A 24,560-nucleotide genomic window follows, 5' to 3' on the forward strand; every position below is an offset into this window, starting at 1 on the left:
GTCTTTAATAAAAGAAAAGTTATTAAAATTCTGTATAGAGTGTCTGTTTTTGATGTGTGACTCAATTGATCATTAGTCACAGTGGCTTCATCTCGACTAGGCTTTGTCTTTGGCTCAAATGATACTGTCTGGCCTTTTTTATGTAGTCTGGGTTGGTTTTAACCAATTTCTTTTTGCAGCTTAGAAGATAAAGCTAAACCTAGAGAAACTACACATTCAATAATATGTCACCACAGATTGTATCTGAGTGGAAAAGTTGTTGTTTGACACAACCACTGTTGCTGTGTATTCCTTTAATATATATATATATATATATATATATATATATATATATATATATATATATCAAACAAACACATACATCAGACAACTACTAAATCCAATGAAAATAGCCGCTGATCATTGCAAAATGTTATTTCTGTATCTGAACAAAAATATTGAGAAAGGCTGATGTGTAGTATTTTCAAAAATATGATTGCTTAATGTACTAGTTTAGTGCCAATCATTGTTTGCAAACTATGTTGTATAGTTTGTCTTTCATATATCTGTAGTGTAGCTCTATAAACTAAAAAATGCATATTAAAATGTTCATAATCTTACATACAGTGTAGTATTATCTTTGAATGTATACATACTGTAATTAAATATTTTGACAGGGTGTTTTTATTTTTTGTGTGTTTTTTGTGAACATGTTTCAAACATTTATTTAATTAAACAGGACCTAAACGTGCAAACTCCATTCATTTTCGCTAACTCTCCAAATATTTGTTTTCAATGCCTAAAATTACAATAACAAATATCTTGTAATATAAACGTTTCATAGAGGTAAATAAAAAACAACATAAATTATACATTTGTGTAAACTCGTAGGAATCCTCGTTTTTTTTTTTTTTTACAAGGTATTCGGTCTTTAATCTTGAAGAAATCTGCTTTTAAAGGATTATGACGTAATCATAATATTTGCTTTGTCAAACAGTTTTGTAAATACAGCCCAGTAATCCCAGTAAACCCAACCGGAAGTTGGACTTCCCTGGCAGGAAATTGTCAGCAGTGTTTTTGTTGCTAGTGGGGACTGTTGTGTTGTGAAAATGGCGACGCCTCGTCGCTCTTCTCAGCAGCAGCAGCCAAACTCCCTGCTGTCCTCCCCGCCCCGCGGCTCCTCTCTCGCCGTCACCCCGCCTGGCTCTCCACCGGCACCCACCGACGATGCCTCCCCGCTTTCCCGCGGAGCCGCAATGGATAACACGGCTGACGGTGAGGCAACCCCTGCCTCTCCCACCAGCACCTCCCCAGCTCTGGCCCTCACTGCCAGCAGCAGCAGCACTAGCAGCAGCGCTAGCTCCCCGACCACCACCGAGGGTAGCGGGACCAGCCCCGGATCTACGCCCGACTCGGGCAGCGGTGACGCGGGCAGCAGCAGTGGCAGCAGCGGCGGCGGTGGCGGTGTAAACGGGGCGTTCAGGGAGCTGTTTGAAGCCTGTCGAAACGGGGATGTCTCTAGGGTGAAGAAACTCGTGGATGCGGTGAACGTAAACGCCAAAGACATGGCAGGACGCAAATCGACACCCCTGCATTTCGCTGCAGGTAAACATAACAAAAAACAGCATTTAAACGACAAACAACAACAAAAAGCATTTAAAGCCTTTCTGAGACTGTTTGTGCAGCTGTAGGGGTGCATTTAAGGTGTGGGAGTGTACTCAAAGTGGCTAATCATCTGACTTTAGCCTTTAGCTGCATGTCATACCACAACAGCAGTTTTCAGGATAGTCACAGACAGAGCTAATATCCTCAGACAATATGAGAAACGCAGCAACAGAGAAAAAAACAATCTCAGTCAATTTCCAAAAGTAATTGATCTAACAAAACATTTACCTTGTTGCACCCACTTTTTTCACAGGACTATTTATTTGTCATTGGTCTCATCATTAACATAGTGATAATAACAAAATAAAAATAAATAATGAAAAAATCTTATTTTTATTTCTGTTGTTAAAGATAAATCCCCATCTCTCTTTTGTAGCTATTAAAGTTCATAGTGTAAACTGGACACCAGTATAACAAAATAATTTTAACAATATCAACACAGGGTGGTTTTACTGTAGTACAATAATCAGTTTAGAAGCAGACCTGCTGCTTGGGTGTCTTTCAGTTTGTGAGTCAAACATTGCAGCTGCACAGTAATTTAACAGTTGTGTCAAGGGTACATGGATACATGGGTACTGCTTCAAAAGGTTTGCAAACATGCTTGCAACAAAAAAACAAAAACAGTGTGGTTTAAACTCAGATTTATCTGGATGTATGAATGCAACATAACAAATGCACTTTTAAACGGAACTGCCTTTAGTTTAACCCAAGGCTGTACTTCATTTTAGCAACAAGCAAGTCATACAAAACACTTAGTCATCTCAACAATAGATTTAATTTTTAATCTTCTCTGCAGTTGTTCATGGTCCACGTGGCTTTTAAAAATGCATCTCCACTTCAGCTCTTCAGCTCCAAACTTGACTTTTTCTTTAAGTTCTTTCATCTGTGCAGAAAAAAAAAAGATAAAAGAAGAACCTGCACAGCTGTTTTTCCATCACATGCCTTCCTAATTCTCAGCAGCTTGAGCAATGAACAGATTCTGTCGAGTCCCGCAGCATGTTTATGGTGAAGACATAACAAGCTCCACCTGTATGGCACATCCAAACAGCTGCCACGTGTGCTTTACTAAACAAACTAACAAAATGTATTAAAAGTAAAAAGCCCAAAAGACTAATTAGAATTAAGTATTAATTATTAACGTGGAAAGGGGATCAAGTTGAAAATTGATACAGCAGCCTGTTGTTTACTTATCTGCAAATTATCTCAACATGAGTCACTGAGTCTCAGGATATCTAGACACCTTTTTAAAAAATGTTTTATTAATATTTTATTTTATTTTCAACACTAAAAAGTAATACATAAAAACAAACCAACAAAACCAAACAACCCACATATAAAGAAAAAACAAAACAAAACAAAACAAAACTAAAACAGACTGGACATAGAAACAGCCATATTAGCCAATTACATTATGAAAAAGGAAAGAAAAAAAAGATAACAGTAACAAAACTTACATGCAACAAGGACATCAGAATTGATGAACTCTGTTTTTTCAGGTTTTGGGCGGAAAGATGTGGTGGACCACCTGCTTCAGACAGGGGCGAATGTGCACGCAAGGGATGATGGGGGTCTGATCCCGCTTCACAACGCCTGCTCATTTGGTCACTCTGAGGTGAGATTTATACAGCAGTACTTTGATGAACTGGTATAAATATGTTACTGGTTTATCATTTTTATTCAGAAATGTTTTTGCAATTTCCTGTGAGACTGTAAATTGTAGACACATGAAAATTTCACCAATGATTGGATATTGTGTGCAATGCTACCCAAGAAATATGACTCCAATAGACCTCAGGGGGGCGCTATAACTAAAGGTCAACCTTGAAAAGTCATAACTCCTGGGCTGTAAATCCAATTTAACTGAAACTTGGTGCAGAGATCCATTTATTTACAGTCTGGTCAGCCTGACTACATTTTCTGCCATTCTTTTGGACCAAGCTTATTAAAAGTTGTGTAAAGTTTGATGATATCTCATTGCATTTTGAAGATATTGACCAATGAGTTTTAAAAGGGGCTTAGCTCAGCACATTAATAGAACTTTCTCCACAACCGTTTGGCCACCGTTTGAAACAAGTGCAAGGGCCTGCATGTCATGTTAAACTGATTTTCAGTCTTATTGCTATTTCTGCCTAGGAAACAATACTCCCATATGACAGGAGACACAACATGGTATCATAATGCTGAGTTTATTAATTTTCACAGTAGTATTTTTTTTCTTATTCATCTTGAAACCTTTGTTGTATTTGAGAAAATGCATGCAAAGGGAGATTTTGCTGTTTTTTCAAATCTACTGTAGACCACATTGGAACAGAACCAGATCAAAACCTTTCAACTTCTAGCGGTCTGTGTCGGCTTGAACCCTAAAATTGCAGCCTTTGGCTTTATATAAATGGATTTTTTCCCCCCGATTTGTTGTTGGAGATTTGTGCCTCTGCAGTAATTCAGAAAAAAAGTATTTTCACAAAATGAAATATGGAACAATTTTTGCCGTACAGTTGGTCTCCATTGCTTTTGCTGTTTTCAGAAAGTTATTATTACTTATTTGAACTTATTTTTAACTTATTTGAAACTTTCCTAACTCATAACTAAACAAGTGCAGTTGTGGTATCCTTTGCTGTGGGCAAGCAAGCATGCAAAACAAAGCTGCTTCAATGCAGTATAACGGAGTGGGAATACCCGTAAGGGTGGCACAAAGGTGAAAAATCTGTGCAACAATTTCAGTATCCTGCTTGGAATAAAGTGTAACAGTTAATACTTTAGCAGAATGTAAATGATAGCTGGTGATAAAAGGATGGGAAGGCAGTTTTGTGCACAAGAATTGGTGTGGTGCTAAAACCCAGATTGGATGTAGGAGTAAACTGCAATCATCATTTTTATGAGAGCAGAAGATTATTCTGTCCAGACACTCACATCCGCTCTGTTTGCCTGTAAACTATAACGTGCACAGCCAGCCTTAAAGATCACATTGAGAAAACATTCACTGTCATTGCGTTAACGTTCTGGTCATGCATGATGATGTTGTTTTTGGGATATCTGTGACAGATGGGCATGCGCTAATGCTTTGTGTCATCCCAGCCATTAACCACAGGGATCAATCTAATGTTTACAGTCTGAATTATTTTAGAGGCTTTTGGAGGTTTTCTTCGAGAGCACTTTGCAGCCTTGTCAGAAGTGCCGTGCTAATGCAACTGTGCGATCACAGTGATGATTAGCGCAGTGATGAGAGTAAACACGGCCCGAACTGAAAGCAATCACTCAGCCACTACACAGGTGCACCTCTGAAAATGGCACTTTGCCTTGGTTTAATTTTTTTAGTTTATGTGTTATTTTGTAATGGGTGGGTCTCAGTGCACTTTCTAATTTTGCAGTATCTCTGCCGGAAAATAGAGGATGAAACTCTTCCAGCTGGGAACAAGTTGCTGCCTGAAGTAATTTAGCATATCATTCTAGCCTTGTTCACAGTGCCAGCCCAAATATATATATATATATATATATATATATATATATATATATATATATATATATATATATATATGTCTATGTATGTATAATATATATATATATATATATATATATATATATATATTTGGCATATCCAGATTGATTTTAGAAAGTCGGTACAGCAAAAAAACGCCTGAAATGTCAATTTTGCGAATCATATCCAAACCACATTTGAAGGTTTGAAATGTGATTCCAGTCAGTGCTCTACAGATGCCTCTCAATCAGGACACTTTAGTTGCTTGAATCGTATTTCAGAGTGTCTTTTGCATACTGAAACACTGTTGGGGGCTTTTCCAGCTGAGCTGCACGCACAAGTTTGTCTCACCACCAAGCACTGAACCAGACTGATGAGAAAAATGTGAACTATTAGATGCTATGGAAGTTAACTCTGAGGTCAAAGATGTCATATATGACATAACATTAACTAAAGTTAAAATCTTTGAAAACCTGCATGTGAACAAGACTGACTTTTTTAGCCAACACAGTCTTGCTCCAAACTTGTCACACAGTGACCGTTGGGTCAGTGACCTTCAAAGTCAGCCTATGATGTTTTAGGTATCCTTACTGCGTCAACCATTCAGAGTTGTGTGTGTGTATGTGTGTTTTTTTCAACACCTCACCATGTGTCTATTTTGTCTAAACCTAACCACCCATGACTTTGGTGCCTAACCCCAACCCTCGTGACAGTCCGCGTTGTTGTGAGAACACAGGGACCATGCCGCGTCATCCCACCACATGTGCATTTGTTTACATCACTGTAATGGTCTGCGTCATCCCACCATGATGTCATCCCTCCATGAGCATTTGTTTACATCATCTTAGCGGCATCCCGGAACGTCATAGTTTGGGACGACTTGGGAATGAGAACATGTTATTTTTGACCAGAATCTGCCTGGTGTGCTGCTCTAAAGTGCTTGTGTCCCTCAAAAAAACCTTTGTAATCCTGCCTTGAGCTGCAGCATTTTTTTTTGGAGACTTAAAAAGGAGACGTAAAATACATCTAGGAATATATATCCAAAACTGAGTGTCTTTTGCAATTATTTAACAGTTTTTCGGTGTTGAAATCAGTCATTGTTGTCAGCCTCCATTTTTCATGCTTTTGCATTGGAAAGTGGCATCACCAGCGTAGCTACGTAGTTACTGATGCCTAAGTTGTATCCACAGCAACCAATGCAGGTAAGTTGTTGCTGTCTGGACACACAAATCTGATCCAATCATGGGCAAATAACAGTGTGAACAGTCTGCTCTTAAGATCTGATTTGAGGTACATGCTTTGCCTTCAGTCTGAATGTATACTCATAGCGAGGGAGGGTAAGATGGAGTCTGAGATTGACAGACACATCGGTATGTCACCGGCAAAGGCACTTTGTCGGACAGTTGTTAGGACTCGGCATTGAACCTCAATACTGTTTTGAGTGCAGACCAAAATGTGTCATTGCAAGTATCAGAAGTTGATTCTAAGTCTTGATATAAGCAATTTCTTCAAGTGCGATCAGAAATGTTGCTTTTGGAAGGCGTTCTACTGCATGTAGGTGAAATTTATGTGTGGGTGGCTGAGGAAGCAACACTGATGCACAGAAAAGATTCTGTTACATGAAAAAAATGATTTCAGTGAAAAAAATGGTTATTCTTCAATCTAAGGCAGTGAAATAAGTATAATTTTGCGGTATTTGCACTAGTATTTTAAAAGTTCAAGTGAAACTTACAGGGCTGTGAATGCTAATGCCAGATTTGCTCGAACAAGTGTCACCAGCTTGAGTAGTGGATAACAACAATGGGGAAAAAAGCACCTGGGGTTTGATGTGTTATTTGCAGAATGAAGACTAAATGCAGCTGTTCTGCATGCTGTTTTCAGGTGGTGTCCTTGCTGCTGTGTCAGGGGGCCGACCCTAACGCTCGAGACAACTGGAACTACACACCACTCCATGAAGCTGCCATCAAGGGCAAGATAGATGTGTGTATAGGTAAGCACACAAACACACACTGCAAAGGCCAAACAAACACAAGTGCGTATTAACTGATTTGCAAGATATCTGATTACACAGCAAGCGTCAGTTTGTTTACAATAAATTATCTGGTGGCATTTGGCTTTTTTTTTCTTAGTGTCTGTTGTTGACCGAGTAAGACAGAGTTGGCTGTGTGAGCAGAAACAGAAAACATTCAGCTGGTTGCCACTATGCTTCCCAGAGTTGCATCGTTCCTTTGGGCGCCATAAAGTCACTGGTAGTTCATTGACATTGCTAAATATGTTTCATTATTTGTGGCGGTGTTGCTGTGCTGAATTTATAGATGTTAAATTCTGTATTGGTTTTGAAGTCTAGTGTTTGTGTACCTTTTGTTTTAAATGTGTCCTCAGCCCTTCCACAGTCACAATCTGGAGTTCTGTGTAATCACAGTAATTTTAGAAACTATAATAAACCACCGGCACACTGTATGCTATTATTTTCCATTAAACATAAAGCCACAAATATGCTGTAAATTGCAATTACTGTGTTTGTGCTTAGTCTTAAGCCCACACAGGGGACAGAGGAGTATTGATTTTGACTTCTTACAATATATGAGCTCCCACCGATGTAGTTTTTTCATTTTGAAAGTGAAACAGCACCACAGGCTCAGTGCAGAGACGACATTAGTGGCAGCAGTAGCTCTTTAAAGGTGAATTGGAAAATAGAAAGGCTGTATTACTGATCCCTGAGGAAAATCTGAAGTAGACAAGATGAGCCCCGGCATGAAAACCGTCTGAACAGTAAGTTGTAGGATAATCTTTATGATCTTAATGGAAAAGCATTGCTCAGTGTGAGTAGCAATAACAAATGAGTGCGATGATAGCCGGCGTCACCTTGCTGCCGGCATCAGTCTGGAGTGCTGAGAGCAACATGGAGGAAAAGTTGTTTTTATGTCTACACTACGCTGCTGCAGAGTAAGTGTAGAGCAGCAGCAGAGGGCTTTGTGGAGCTCCGATGATGAGTTTGAACACACTGTTGTCAGGACTCAGACCAGTTATTGATTCATCAGTGATTATGAATGACACTGATATTGAGGTAGAAGAAGTTGTCTGTATGTGCACGATGGCAATGCACTGACTTCATTTGTTCATACTTGCTGTTATGAAACTTAACTTTAACATAACAGCATGAAGAACTCAGAATTCAGTATATATGATGGCATGCTGATTCTTGATGCTTGATTAAACAGCATGACTGTGTGTGTGCGAAACTGAATCTCTCTGGTTTGTTTTTACTTGCCTTCATTTCAACCTCTCGGTGGGAAAAAATGACGCTAACAAAATATTCGTTCTTAAGTTGCAGATCCACCAGTTGTCTCATGCAATTTGCTCTTAGGTTTGAATGAAAGTCACTAGTTTTTCAGACCTCGTGTACAGATAGTCTCTCTACACAGGGGACAAACACTTGTTTGATTTTGAAGCCTCAAGTTTGACATTTCGGCCATTCCCATCAGAAGTGACCGTATTTTCACCCTTCAAGGGTGCCGCTTAATCGTCCACTGTAGTTTTTCGCACACTTGGCACATGGGTGGATTTTGAATTTGTTGCAGTCTGCAAGCTCACCACTAGGTTCCACTAAATCCTACACACTAGAACTTTAAATTATTTAATACGGAGGTTAGATATAGTGCCAAACCAATGAAAATGAGAATATCTTTTCTTTTTTTAATGATTTTATTTACACATTGGTCTGGCGACGTGGAGTTCAGTTGGTGGTAGGAAAAGTCTCAGGGCTGCCTCAGGGTCTTTATGCAGGTTGCAGACTGGGATCATCCTCTTTTATCACAGCTGACAGTCTAACAACAATTTGGTCCATCTCTGTGACTCTGTCATCATCTTAATGGCCTCCAATTGAAGTTATGAACCGCTTTGCTGTAGTTAGATGGTGCTTTAACGGCACTTCTAAAATGGCATGCTGTTTGCAGCTGAGAGAATATTTTCTAATTGTTTCGGGTCCTCTACTGACGCTGCTAAATTTGCTTCTGTCTGATGATTACTGATAGCGGGACTTAAAGCTCTGCTGTGTTAAGCTTTTCTTCTTTCTCATTTTCATTAATAAAATCTGCCCTAAAATAGAGTAGAATAGGCAGCCCTATATAGCAATTTATGGGTGTTGACTATCCTTACGATCAAATCTCACAAAAGCGCATCTCCTTAGTTAAAGGTCACATTCATCAGGCTCAAAAGAGCGAATACAAGTTTAATACAAGTTTTTGCAGTTAAAGTTGGCGAATCTGGTAAAATGGATTTTAAGTAATCTTTCTTTCTTTTTGCTGTTACAATCAGCAGACTTAGGAGGGAGCAGGTCATGAAGAGGATGTGATGCTTGCTGCCACCACCATCCTCACTCTGAAGCCTCACTTAGTTTAGTTGCGCTCTACAGCAAAGTCACGTTGACATTCTGGGGCTCATGTCTTTGAAGGACACAGACAACTCAAACTGTTGTCATACACTGCTCTGATAAGCCCTGCAGTAAGCATGACTGAGTGCCGTCATGCCGGAGTGCTTCCACCTTCCGAAAATACAGTCCGACACATTTTGGGGAGCAAGAGAATGATAAATACGATTCTCACTACCAGTTCAGAAAGCAAATATTTTCAGGTCACATCACCAATTTGGGAGATAATTTGAAAAACTGGCACCTTCTGCTCCCACTCTAAAGCAACATATTCGGCTTCCCTCTGGCACAGATGAAAACTACTTTCATCATTATGTGAACATCCTTGACTGCAGCACTAAGGGAGCATTTTTTTCCCGCTTTGCCATAGGACAGTTAGAAACTGACAAAACATAAAGGATACTAAACATCTGCCTTGATAAAATGTGTATGTCAGTGTTATGTATATAACAGTTGAATTTTAAGTGAGCTGAAATTACCTAAAAGCAGTCGATGTAGGAAACATCTTGCACTATGCTGTGGAAAATTAGCAGCAATTGAGTAAACGTGAGTTATAGGAAATGATTACTGTTTTTTTGTTGTTGTTGATTTTTTAAATTTATTTGTCCAACTTTGTCCCGTCAGCCTTAACTCAAGAATTCATATCCTGATTATGACAACATTTGACACACACGTCTAACAGGATTTAATGAAAAAGAGGTGACATTTCATATCCAAAAGGTCAAATGTCAGCTTCCTTGTGACATCATAACGCTCTTCAAAAACACTTTTTCTGGCCATTACTTAACATCATAAGTCAGGAACAGAGGGGGAGACATTTGTTCAGATACTGAATTGGTGACACTAATCTTTTGTATCCACCTTGAACCTGTGTTGATCTTTGATGTGTGGGATGCAGTCATGTTTTCACTGAAAACTGTAACTGCAACTTGACTGGTGCAAGGAAGTGTAAAACCGCAAGGCGGTCATTCTAGTAGTGTTTGGTTGGCTGTCCTAACTGCACAGTTACAGGCAAACCAAGGCATGTCAACAAAAATCACATGACCTCTAGTGCCTTGTTTATTGGACAGAGTTTTGGTAGCCTGTCATCCTGCCAGGTTAGAGATTTGGCAGCTCAAATCAAGTCTGATTTGACTGTGACTTTAACTCAGCATGATGGATGCTCTGTCCTCTTTCTCAGACAACTTGAGTAAGAAATTAATCTTTCATTACCAGACCTGCATCTCTTCAAGCTCAAGTCTAGAGAAAATCTCATCAACAAACTTGGGATAAGGAGATCTTGGAAATCCCAAAGCAGCCATACGATTGGCTCTGAGCCTCCATAAATGTCAATTCAGTACATGGTTTTACTTATCCTCAGTTCTCTGCAGTGCCATTTTACTGGTTACAGGTATGATCACACGCCACTCTGAGACTCCACATTTTCCTGAATGACATTTGTTTAAAAATTTCTCCTGATATCAATAAGATTTTTTTTCCCTTGTCATCATGAAGTAAATGTTGATTTCATCAGCATTGAGATTGGTGCCCTACAAACCTTGCTTTGAGTATGTAGTTCTGTCTGCAACTGGGTATGATCTCCAACGAAAATTGAGGTTTGATTTATGGCACAAAGGAAGTGCATCAACCAAAACAGGATCAAACAGTAACTAGAGTGTTGTAAGCTATTTTCTTTAGTTGCATCTTGGCAAAATGCTCAGAGTGATTTTAAGTTCCCTCTGGTAAGACGTTATACGATATATGGGTGTAGAGCTTTTACAGTGAACGGTAAGAATGGACGCAGTAAAATTGTAATGTGCTGCCGTTGACAAATAGGGAAGCAAAAAGGAGTTTGCCGTCTTAGTCCAGACTAACCTCCGTGTTATTACTTTATAACCTTCAACTGAAAACCCTCGGCTACAGTATAAATTCTTTGCAGTTACTATCCCCTGATTAGCAGAAATAATTGTGGAATAACAGAAGTAAATGAGGAAAATCTACCTGGCAAAAGATAAGGACACCCTGCAAAGCTCTGAGGAAAACAGAAAGCTATCTGGTTGTCTTTTTGACAGCGGCCCCAACGATAATACCACTTGGAGACACTAGAGAGGGAAAAGTTGTCTATTTCCTCTTTAATGAGATGTTAATGCAAATGTCAATGTTGTCTGGTTTTAAAGCACTTTGTAATCACTGCTTTTGACAAGTGTTTTATGAGTAGACTTGATTAATATCGGTCCCCTGAAAGCCTTGAACCCCTGCTTTTGAATTTGAAGGGGCCGTTGTTAACTATTTTTTAGATTGATTTGAATTATGAGATGCCCTTACAGGGTTTTTAAATCAACTGTCTGTTGTGTGGCATGTTAAAACAGTTGCATTTATGAAATCATGGTAAGATACTAACATGTTGAAAAATTTTCAATGAAATGTCAGGAAATAATAAAAATTGCACATCAAATTCTGTTAAATGAGGTCTTCAGAATAGCTTGTTTTGGATAACCAAAAGCCCAGAAGTCAAAGATATTGAAACTACAATGATATAAATCAGAGAAGCAGTTAAATCCTGACATTTGAGAGGCTTAAAACAATCAATGTTTGGCATTTTTCTTGGATAAATTCTATTGATCGACTAATAGTCTCAGCACTACATTTGTTGTAGAGACCTGCCAGTTTCACACATTTCCTGCAAGCTTTCTCAGTTTTTACTGTTCTACACAGGAAAAGGAGTTCCTTGTCTTTCAAATGAAGGGTGGAGGTTTGACTTTTGCCCAAATAGATGCCTGAAGCTCTTTGCCTAAATGTTTGCTTGTGTAAATTTGGCACAATGCCACAAAAAATGTCTAAATGTAAATTTGGACCAACTAAAAGCCACATTCGCAGAGAGGCTTTTCCTGTGAAGCAACTGCAAAGACTGCACAACATCGCACCTGCCGGCTAGTTCACCGTTGTTGTCTGCTGCTTTAATTCTTCCAAATTCAGTTTTCCCATTTGAACACCACACTTCAAATGATACAGGCTGAGACAGTCTGGATGCGTCTGAGTTCAGTACAGTTTTGTACAAGTTATACACCAAAAACCTTTTAAAACCTTTTGAAGTGATTTCACTGCAAATTTCTAACATCGGAGTAAAATCATGAGTTTTACTTCAGTTCGCGCTTCCATGATCTTGATAGTTTGGTGTAAGTTGGTCATAAAACTCGTAAAACTCAAAAAACTTGGATCATGGAAATAGTAAAATTCAATGCTGTGAACATTGTCAACAACCCATCTGTGCGCGCTCACCAGAACCAAACAGGAAGGAGCAAACAAAGTCTTTTAGTGTGGTAGGCCTTAATGATTAGACATAGATGTTGCAGAAAGTCATCAAAAAACTATTACAAATTTTACCAATCTTGTCCAAAAAGGGGATTTAGGTAGTCCGAGAGGGCTTTTGCAGGTATTAACGCCAAGTCGCGCACATAAGAGACAAAAGTAAAATCACACAAGTTGTCAAATTCAGATGAATCACAAACATTGTTACAGTCAATGCTCTTACCTGTTTATGTGTGTGTGTGTGTGTGTGTTGCTGTGTCATTTCTCTCACTATGGGCTCTCTATTCTCTTACTGTAGGGTAGCAGTATCTGTGTTTGTGTGTGTGCTCGCTCGTGTGTATATAGGATTGGTGCAGAGCTAAATCATATTTTTGTTGAGGGGTGAGTGGGTGACTAAGGTCTGCGTCAGGGCTGCATGCACATGCACAGTGCACGTACAGACACACACACACACACACACACACACACACACACACACACACACACACACACACACACACACACATTTCATGCAGGTCTGGTTATCTCCCTCCTCTTCTCCCCTTCTCTCTGCCAGCTTTGAGCAGAGTAGTTTGAGATGTTCACAAGTCAAAGGGCATGTGCACCGAGAACGGCTCGGCAATCACAATAGTGGGAAGTGAGATAGAGAGGCAGGCAGTGAGAGTGTTGACATTAGTGCCCTCAAAAGAGCTAATTTACAAAAAAAAAATGAGCGCAGACAGAGTTTGTTATTCAGCTCATACCTGTCCAGTAGTCGCAATACTCTGCCCTCTCTTCTCCTCTCCTCCTTTCCTTTCCTTTACTTTACTTTCCATCCCCTCCCCTTGTTTCTCCTCTCCTCTCCTCCTTTCCTTTTCATCCCCTCCAATTGTTTCTCCTCTCCTCTCCTCCTTTCCTTTCCATCTCCTCCCCTTGTTTCTCCTCTCCTCTCCTTTCCTTTCCATCTCCTCCCTTTGTTTCTTCTCACTTCCTTTCCATCTCCTCCCATTGTTTATCCTCTCCTCTCCTCTCCTCTCCTTTGCTTTCATCTCATTTCCTTTCCATCTCCTCCCCTTGTTTCTCCTCTCCTCTCCTCTCCTCTCCTTTCCTCTCCTCTCCTCTCCTCTCCTCTCCTCTCCTCTCTTCCTTTCCTTTCATTTCCTTTCCCTTCTCTTCCCTTCCTCTCCTCTTATCTCCTCTCCTCTCCTCTACTCTCCATCACACAAACAAACACTCATGTTTTGTTTTGCTCTTCCTCCCCTCTTTTCGTCCTCTACTTCTCCCATCCTGTCTGACTCTCATCTCATCTCCCCTCCCACCCCAGCCTCCCACCCCAGCCTCCCAGCTCCTCTCCTCCCTCATCTTGCTCTCCGCTGCATCGCTCAGTCAGTCGGAGAGGCGAGAGTCTCTCCACTCGCACTGCCTGCCCGCCTCGTCGCTGCTGCTGCTGCTGCTGCTGCTGCCTCGATTAGCTGTAGCCGCTCGTCTCTCCCATCCTCACTCATTTTTATGTATTTTCTCAGCTTAACCACAGCCTCCCGCCGCTCCTCCGTGGAGGTGCGATGTGTTTTCTAGCTGCTCACATAGTCGCTCTGTAAGGTCCGCTGTTTATCTGGCAGTGTGGTGTAGTGTAGCTCTCGCTGCTCTTGTTGTGGCATGTCTGTTTACATCAGCAGCATGGCTCGCAGGGCAGGGGCAGCCAGGGGCAGCCGAGAGAGCAGCGCTAGCAACAGAGGTGGAGCAGCTGGAGAAGGAGGAGGATGTGAAGCAGGACGTGCATCAGGAGACACAGACAGAGGTGGAGGAGCAGGAGGGACAGCAGAGGAGCAAGTTGGAGAAAAAGGAGGAGGTCCGGGAAGAGCAGTTTATGGAGCAGGATGTGGTTCGGCGGCAGCAGCAGGAGGAGGAGCAGCAGTAGGAGGAGGAGGACTAGGGGGAGGTGTGTGTCGGGGAGTTTGCATGTCAGTTCAGGAGCTCAGCTACTGTCTGTGTCTGCCCTGTTGTTGTACAGTGTTACTGCAGCATGGAGCCGACCCCAACATCCGCAACACCGACGGCAAGTCCGCCCTGGACCTGGCTGAACCCTCCGCCAAGGCCGTGCTCACAGGTCAGTGTCCTGTTTGTCTGTCTCTCTGTCAAATCTCAGTACATGTCACATGTCTTACAATTCAAATATAATACAAGTAGCTTCACTTGTATGAACAAAGATGTTTTTGCCAAAACATTTCACAAAACAAAACAAAAAAAAAATCATTTTACACAAAGTACATACATTTATTCATCAGAATCAGATTCAGTTTGTTACAGTCACTCTGATACCATGTATACAGAATGAAATAAAGTACAAGTAAGTTCAAGCACAAAGTATGTAAAGATATTAAATAGAAATACAGTAATAATAAAAATAATTAGTGCTGGTATGTAAATATTTAAAAATTATAAGTATTTATAATGTGCTGAGTGTCTATCTATCTGTCTATCTATCTATCTATATATCTATATATCTATCTATATATATTCATGTCAACAAAGAAACAATTAAAAGCAATATATTCTTTCAAAATCAGTAATAAAGTCAGTAAAATAGTAATGAATGGGAAGGCAGTGTGAGCTGTGTGAAGATGAACTCCAGCTGTTATGTGTTGTTGTGTCGCTTGTCTCTTAGATTGTCTCTTATCGTGCTTCTATTACTATCTGTGGCTCATATTCTGTTGCAGATTGCATGCGTTTGCTCAAGTCTTTCCTGTTTTTAGTGTCTTGTTTGCTGTCTTTTCCTCGAAGGATGCCACATACGCACTTTTATCTTAATGTGAACATAACTGTCAACCAGAGTTCATTTCATTTTGTCCAAGGCTGCAGGCAGTATCACCTCTTGTTCCTGTCAATCTGTCACCCTCCTTTTTTGCAAGGCTGTGCCGCTCACTGCGCGTGTTATTCACATTTTGTGTCCAAGGCTGTGCACACATTGGCCACTAAGTCACATTTTCTTCGTTTGGCTCTATGCCGCTTCCCAAGGCTATAATCAGGGGTCAGAGGTGTTTGTGTAGCTGCTTTCTTTTCTGTTCTCATTTTTTTCCCTTTTGGCTGAGGCTGCACTCATTGATCAGCCATTCGATAAACTCGCTATCTGTGGAGGATTTTTGTTAGCTTGCCTTTCTTTCTTTCTTTCTTTCTTTCTTTCTTTCTTTCTTTCTTTCTTTCTTTCTTTCATTCTTATCTCTTTTTCTCTTCCTCTTTTCCTCTCTTCCTTTTCCTTCCTGTCATATCTTGTTAAAATATAGCAGAATAACCAAAACAATGACACGGCAGACCTTTACTGAGCATTTCTTCCTTTAATACAACACATCTGTTTGCTGCAAACAGTGAAAAATTGAAAATAGATTTAAATGCAGTTTGAGACTGTAAGAAAACACACCTCCTATACCATCTACTATACACTTCTGTTGCCTCATTGGGAGGCAGTTAAGAGTCTTTATCATAATTGTCATACCAGGTTTAGAATAGCACTGTTACTTGAGTACTTGAGAGGCTTGGGCAGTATCACGGTATTACAGTATACCGGAATATTTAGAAATCCTGACGGGCGCTAATCTTTCTATTGACCTCATGCTGGAGAGACTGTAGTAAAGTTAAATTGTATTTAGTGCACTTATTGTGCCACCAGAGGTCAGTCCGGTGCAACAAGCAGCTGAGCTGATGGTGAGTGGTGGGGATGACGTTACAGGATTTGAACAGCTGGCAAAAGACTGCAGAGGAAAATGGCATATTATCAAATCTAACACATGAATTAAGATTTTATTGTGACCAAACCAAAGTAAGTGTTTGTTGCCAATGGACTAAGTAAATGACTAACAAGAATAACCATAATGGCTTTTATTTTGTTCCTGTAGATTTTGAATGAAGTGTGTTTTACTGAGTTAACATGGCAATTAATCTACTCTTAGATTGGTGAAAGAAAAACTTTGATTTGATAAGGCCTGTGGTTTAATTTTCTATGTTTTTTAAGAAAAACGTGTAAAAATATTCCTTTTTTTGCGCATTTTGTGAGCCGAATGCATAGCCAATTTTCAACGAGCTTTGCAGCAAAGCAACGTAGGTAATATGTGTAGATGAGCCGTGGTAAAACTCCCTCCATCAAACCAGTGCCTAGATTAAAAAAAAATAAAAAAATTTAAAGCCCTGTTTAGCTGAAACAGACAGAGTTTGTGAACAGTTAGTAGGCACCACACTACTTCCTGCGCAGTGAAAACAGCGGCTGAAAAAAGTGTATTTAACAGTAAAACAAAGCAGCGCTGATCAATGTAAACCAAGATTCTTTTACTGTATTGCCTCTTACTCACCTCCGATGTTTTCAGAAACATGTTTTAGCTCACTGTTTAACTGTAAAACAAGATTGTTACTAGCTGGCCAGCATTGTGTCGAATGAACGACTTAAGTCACCCACCAGTGGGAGCAGTTTTTGGTTTGGTACGGTACAGCACTTTCAGGTAGTTGCATGTTTTCTACCTTTTGAAAAGAAGCGAAAGCTTTTCCTCTTCTTTTTTTTTCTGGTCATGTAGCGCCAATTTCAAAAGTATTTGCATCTTTTTTGCATACACAGCCTAGTTTTATGTGAGAACCCTCTTCGGGTAAAATACTTCTTTAAGGGTTCATTGCGGCCAAACCAGAGCTTGTGATTGTTTATGTCAACTTTGAATTTAGAGTGTTTTACTGTGAGTGGCAGTGGCAGTTAACCTTGTCTTAAAAGAGACATGTGAATTCAGAAGGTGTGTGGGTTTTATTTCTCTGTTCTATAAGGAACACATCTGTAAGAATATTGACTTTACATTTTGTGATTTTGTAATTTGTTTAATACTGCCATATACCATTTACAACAGAGGAATTTCAAGAAGGTATGAAGGTCACTAAAATCTGATAGCTTGCTCTCAAAGTTATCAATTTCTCAATTTTTTCCACCAAAATGTTCAGCATTTCCCTAAAATAAAACTGCAGAAAGAGGCTTTTACATCCTTACAGGAATAAAAAATCTCAAACTCATTGGATAGCTTTAGTGGCCAATGTGGAGCACTAAAACTTTGCAGAGAAACTCAGACTAATTACTGGTTCTTTCATTGTTACAAGCCCTTAAAGGCGGCAGGACTCATTACACCTATTCAGTGCTACAGGAACCGCTGGGACACAGTTACTGCTTTTAAATGAGGAACTAATTAAAAATATATGACTTTTAAATAAATAATTTTCAGTATATTTGTTTTCAGTTTCTCCTTAGACATCTTTTGCAGGTTTTTTTATGTTTTAAGTCTTTCCTCTTTACAAATAAGCACTTCTCATCTGCACACTTTTGATGAACTTCTTTGCGCTATATTGCACGTGTTGGCTGACGAGTTGTCCTTATCTAACTTTTTCTTCAGATGTGGAAGGTTGAAAGACGCAGTTCTTATCGAACTAAATTAGTCTTGTTTTTGTTTGCAGTAGTAGATGAGCAAAGGGAATTTTAAAGTTAAATCTCTTTCTGTGTCTCTGTGTTTGTATTTACGGGCTATAAATCAGTTTTCGCAGCACCGCTTTCTCTGTTTACACAGGGTTACATCACCAATCCCCATCAATTCCCTCTGTGGTAAATTAGATAAACCTTGAGATACCACAGCAAGGGGTTGTGCACTCTTGAAACATGGGGAGGATTTTCACCGCAGCCGCCTCTTGTGAAAAATCATTGTCCTCACCAGCTAGAATTCAAATGAGGCCATTCGGCGCCAGAATTATTGAACATTGCCGCATATTTTGCAGTTAGCCCTTTCACCCCGTCTCAGGATCATCTGTTATACAAGTTTTACAACGTAGCTGTCATGGATATGCGATTTATGAACAGTAAAACTAGATTTAGCAGAGGAGGAATTGATCGTCTGTATGTGATAGAAAATATTTACCATTCATTGCAGACTTAATTTAATCTTTCTGTGTGTGTGTGTGTGTGTGTGTGTGTGTGTGTGTGTGTGTGTGTGTGTGTGTGTGTGTGTGTGCGCGTGTGCGCGCGCGCGCATGCATGTGTGTGTGGTATGTAATAACTCAATGCAGCTAATATTGTAAACAACAAATTGAATGAGACAGACTAAAACACAGTCTTGCTTACAAATTGGAGTGTGCTCAGTGCAGTTTTGTTTTGTTTGTTAATTGACATCAAAGATGAAAACATTTTTAGTCTATCTAATGCTGAAACAAAGATGTGAGCAGAATCTGTTAATCAAAGGAACACATTTTTTAGCAGCTTAGCTAGTGTTATATATTATTTTAATTGATATATAGTTGATATATATTTTAGGCCAGAGGTTCTCAAACTGTGAGGGGCAGGTCTCCAGGGGGAGGGTGGTGATTTGAAGTCGTGGGCACAGAAGGAAAGAGTCAAAATCTGAACGCACAGACGTGGTGTACATATTTTTAGATTCAGTGTGACTTTCTGAGTAGGCATGGATGGTATCACGATATCATGGTAGATGGGGGTATTTAGAAATCCCAACAGAGCGTCTTCATTCCCCAGGCTGTGAGACTTGTCAACTCAGTCTTCAACTCCAAAAAGATGTAGCCTGATCAATTTTAATTTCATGTTTTAAACTATGTTTAAAAATGGACTAATAATGTAGATTAAGATTGCGACACTAGCATCCTTACTATCATAAGGATACCATCAGAGTCTTTCATTTGATACCTTTTTTTCTCTCATGCAAAACCCATCATGTGAATGGAAGCATTCTGTTACGTAAAATGCATAAACTGTATAAATATAGGTAGCAACTGCAGTTTTTGGAACTTTTCAGCCCCAGAGGTTGCTGCTTGGTTAAAATGCCACCAAATGCCACAGGCATGCAGTACAGCCATCTCTGCATCCCCTTTGGTAGTATCTCAGAATACTTAACTGCCAACTCCATCAAATACAGAGTGCCCGACTTCACCACACCATAGACTGGATTGTAGCTGCTGTGGTAGGGGCCAGTCACATGCAGCATTTAATCTAGGGCTGCAACTAATGATTATTTTCATTTTTGATAAATCTGCTAATTATTTCCATAGTTAATTGCTTAGTCTAAAAAAAAGTCTACCCCAAATTAAAAAATGCTCATCACAATTTCTGAGAGCCCAAAGTAAAGTCTTCAAATCAATTTAGTCCACATAGCAGTCCAAAACCTGAAGACTCTTCATATATCATCACAAACTGTAAAATAAAATGGCAACTTTTCACATTTAACAACCTGTAACAAGCAAGTGTATGTCATTTTAGCTTGAAAAAATACTGAAATGATGAATCGATCTTTAAGAAAGTTTGCAAATCAATTTTCTTTTGATCAGCCAATTGATGAATAGACTAATCATTGCATCTCAGATTAAACTGAACAATGCAAATGGTAATTTTCCCAGATCTTGATACAAAAAGGACTGACTGCAGTTATCGTTTTTCTGACAAAGTTTTGATACTACTTGGTACTGGGGTATTTTGGTCAGTACCTTAAAAGTATTAAATGTCAGCCCTATACAATATGGAAAAAATGATTCTTATGACTCCAAAATGTGTCTATTATAATCACAACTATAAGAGCACAAGTTTTCTTCAATAGTAAATGAATCCACTGATAACCTTCTTTATATTGATGTTTACATTATAAATGGGAGCTTTACTTATAGTTTACTTTGCATACTTTAATGAAGCCACTTTGCCAAAGTGTGAAAAAATATAGGCTGAAGAAAAGCAGTGTAGTTGTCTCAGTTTTTCTGATGTCTGGCCTAAAGAGTCGGACTTTGAGAACCCCTATATTGCTCTCCTGGTCAAACCCCTGACCAATCACATACAGTTTTACAGAAAAAACTAATCTAGGAAGTAATCTACAATTTAAGGTAATTTAGTTTTGCTGAAATAAGCCTCAGTATGCAGCAGCTGCCCTAACACATTACAGTGATTCATAAGCAGGTTTTTCCCTGGCTCAAAATGAGACAAAGGTCGTACCTCTCCAGTGACCTACTGAACCTTGATTTATTTTTAAAATGGAAATATATTTTAAGCAGATTTATAACACCCCATCTGCCCTAATCTAAGAATCTTAAACCTCTGTAATGGAAAAAGGGGATTTGGGATTAAAACATGTTTTAATTTACATAAATTAGGGGCTCCAATTTCAGCTTTTTTTTAAAAAGACATTTTAACTTTTAACAGTGGGGAAAGCACAGGTGTAATCAATAACATTAATGATGGCTCTGTTCCATTTAGGTGATTCATTAAGCCGATGGGCCAGCATGCATAATACCAATAAGTGCTATAAGTGAATCAGCTAAGTGGAATGCAGCCTTAATTAAGTTCATTTATTATAGCTGTGCTTTTTCCTGTTATGGCATGTCAAATGTCTCCTGTTATGAAGGCCTGTAAGAAAGTCTCCAGATGATGAACACAGATACAGTGCTTGAACATAGACAGATAATGAGACAATAGGCCCCTGGGCACAGACATTAGAGAGGCCCCACCACCTGTCCTATTGGGGCAAGATATACAGACTTTGTGGTGGTTTTGCCTTTTATTGTTGTTGCTTTCTGACTCTTTGTAGTTGTCAGCATCTTCTGTGTTTTTTTTTGGCTTTTTTGTAGTTCATTTTGTGTGTCCTTTTGGTTGTTTAAAGTCAGTAATCCATCTATAAGCTTAAAACATGCAAAATGTCACTGATGCTAATTGTTTCACTCAAATCCAAATCTCCAAAAGTAGCAGATGGGTTTGTTTTTTTCAAATTGTAATGAAAAAGACAACAATAAGACATTTACAAGGACAGCTCAATGTTATCTTCCATTTTCAACATCTGCTGTCTCCTCAGGCGTCCACCAAAGCATTCAGGTGAAAATGAGCAGTTAACAGAGGAACCAGTTGATCCATAACACCGGCACTCTGACTCTCCTTTCCATCATCAGCCCGTTCCTGCCGCAGTGGTTGTTTTGTATTCTCTCTGTGGTTCAGATCTGACAAATTTACCGCATCTTGTTAGAAGTGAGAATTATGCTTTTAATGGCCAGCGCTAATTACCTAAACTATCGTTCTGTTACATTGTCTTTTCACCCAGTGCCACCCCGGAGTGATTCCACCGTTGTAATTACCGTTGGCACTGGCAGTGATGCATGTAACGCAATGCTCTTAAAGACAGTTTTATTGTGGTCAGGTGTTGGTAAAAGCGGAAACTGAACCTTTTAATACTCTTTCCAGGGAAAAACATTCAGTAGTTTAAATGTGAACATACGTGATGATGTGTTTGTATATGTGTAGCCTCGGTATAATCTTCAACAGTGACAACCTGCATGAGCCGTTTCTCTCCTGTTCCTACATGTTCTGTGTCTATGATTTAGAGGTTCAGCTCTATTCCTCATCTGTGCCGCAGGTCGGCACAGCTTTCAGCTTCAGTCTGTGGTGATGGAAGTTTATATTGACCCATAAATTAGCTCTACTGCTCTGCCACATCCAACAAAGTGCTCTCAGAAATGATAGACTCCTTTCCCTGTTAGCTCGAGATGTGAAATGGAAAGACAGAGAACATTTGTTTTTTAAAGCAGCTCCAGACAGCCCTCACTCTGCATTTTAATTAAGATTTTCGTCATATGGTTTGTTTTCCTGATCGGGGCGAGCGTACGCCAGGACAGGCAAGGGCGGCGTTGATTGTCAGGACTTATTGCTCTCCTTCAGACGGTCCCCAGATACGTCTTTTTACAAGCACATCCTGGGAACTCTGCAGTTTAGTCTATCACAAGTAATGAGACACAGCTATTCACACTGCAGCAGGGGGCAGACTCACATGCACAACTGTAAAATTTGATGACTAAGGCCTACGCTGTTTGCCTCTCAACATTAGCCCCTTTTTACCCAGTGATTGCACTATAGGGCCGCTACTAAGACCCTTCATTATGCCGCCTTTGCATTTTTATACAGAAACAAACAACACCGGCATCATGCTGCTCCAGTGTGTGATTTTAGTCAGCATGCAGTCGTCAAGAAGCAAGAGGCTTTACGTGTGTGACATGTGACACAACAGCATCGGCCTCTAGTGTGATGCAAGACATATGCATCAGCAGCCGTTTCTAAATAACAATGTTATAACATGGCGATAGCAATCATTTACCATCCCTGTTGTATGGCTGCTGATCTCGTCCTCTGCTTGGAGGGTGAAGAGCTCTTGAATGTCATTGTCGCCCCAGTTTGTTTCCCACATATTCATTTATTTGTGGTGGGCTGCCACAATTACAGCATTTGCTGAGACAAATAGATGTTTGAAGTTGAACAGTTGATTAAGAGCACCATTACAATATACTGTTTATATCATTTGGTTATTTATAGTGCACTTGAAACACAGACGGAACAGCAGAAGGTCTGGCGCATTGAAAGTGAAACCTAACCGTATATTCTACTGGGTCTAAAAGTTTGCTTTTACTTACAAACAGCTCCTCCTCTCATCCATTGATGTGATCTGATCAGCTGTGAATGGACTGGCAGATCAATTATTCACCCTGTGAGTGACAAACTGCTGCAGAGGTATAAAGAGTTATTTCAGAGCTCCGTCTATGCTATGCTCATGGACCTGCAAAAACCTCCAATTTTAGAGAGAAGACACAGAATGATACAAATGGACACATGCATTTAAAAGATGCAAAAAAAAAAAAAAACCCAAAACAAAAACAAAACCGTGCTTTGCACAGATTGACAGTGTGTGCCACACATACGCTGTCATTCTGTGCGAAACACTGTCCTACTTCCACTGCTGGGTGAGACAACTATGTCGTCAATTCCATGAACGTACCTTTTACATAGAATGGTAAAGCAGAATAATGGCGCAACATTTCTGTCTGGATCAGGCATTGTATAAGGGGCTAATGTTAGAGGAAGTGCTATTAGCTAGTAGGACTGGGCCGATTCTCCAATAAGTCAGTTTTCAAAATTTGTGTCAGTGTGTTGCATTGAAGTAAGCTGTACCACAAGCTACGAAGTGCAGCTGAAAAACCTCGCCCACAAATTGGAAAAAGTTTATCACAGCAGTTATAATGCTTTGCACAAACACTTACAGTTAAAGTACCCCGGAGCGCTTCATAAAGTTGGGAGAAGACAGCACTGTCTTGTTCACTTTTTGTCCCCACCCAAGCATGATTTATTAGGATGATCCACAAGCAGAACATGTTTCTACTGTGTCATTGCCCCCATGGTAATGTCTGTACTGCTGCTATCGTAACGTTACAATGTGTGTACTCTTAACGTTGTTTTCTGGCCGTTTTATATCTTCTTTTTACTTAACGACCATTTACAAGTGAAAAGAAATGGCTTAAACAAACATCACAGTCTGTTGATACAATCCATTCAAGTAATCTCTTCATGTCTCACACATTTATCTAAATTATTATGTACAGTATTACCTGTCAGAATCTGCTGTTGCAGTATAAGTAGCACACTAGTAAGCAATTAAGTCTGATGGAAATGCAAACTCTTTTTAAGCTGGAAACAAAACCTGGAGCTAAAATCTGCTCATTACTCTGTTGTGTCTTTGTAGTGACAAAGCCAAGAGAGTTTCAAGTTAATTATAGTGTCCCTTATCGGGCTGCAAAGGACGTCAAGCACAGATTTGCTATGAGATTAGCCTATCACAAATGGTCACTGGCTCCTGGAGCTGAATTCGGCCGGTCCACAGTACACAGCATTTATCAGATGTTTGAGCAAAGCTGGTGTGTTCAGATCTGATTTAT

At 39.7% G+C, this 24,560-nt stretch overlaps 1 protein-coding gene across 3 annotated transcripts in view; it reads left to right on the forward strand.

Moving 5' to 3' along the window:
- The first annotated feature begins 1,046 nt into the window (after positions 1–1,046).
- Positions 1,047–24,560, forward strand: part of LOC121959502 (poly [ADP-ribose] polymerase tankyrase-1) — a 114,678-nt gene continuing 91,164 nt past the window's right edge. Inside the window, exons 1-4 of one of the 3 annotated variants that reach the window (XM_042508835.2) lie at positions 1,047–1,584; positions 3,141–3,256; positions 7,001–7,109; positions 14,827–14,922. In XM_042508835.2, coding sequence (XP_042364769.1) covers positions 1,089–1,584; positions 3,141–3,256; positions 7,001–7,109; positions 14,827–14,922 — 817 coding nt within the window. In that variant the 5' untranslated portion in view covers positions 1,047–1,088. Of the gene's footprint in view, positions 1,585–3,140; positions 3,257–7,000; positions 7,110–14,186; positions 14,730–14,826; positions 14,923–24,560 lie in introns of those variants that run through there. The other 2 variants (XM_088070874.1, XM_088070875.1) reach the window with 2 other exon arrangements.

Source organism: Plectropomus leopardus, chromosome 20, assembly GCF_026936395.1.
Source record: "Plectropomus leopardus strain MGB_pleo_1.0 chromosome 20, ASM2693639v1, whole genome shotgun sequence".
Lineage (NCBI taxonomy): Eukaryota > Metazoa > Chordata > Actinopteri > Perciformes > Serranidae > Plectropomus > Plectropomus leopardus.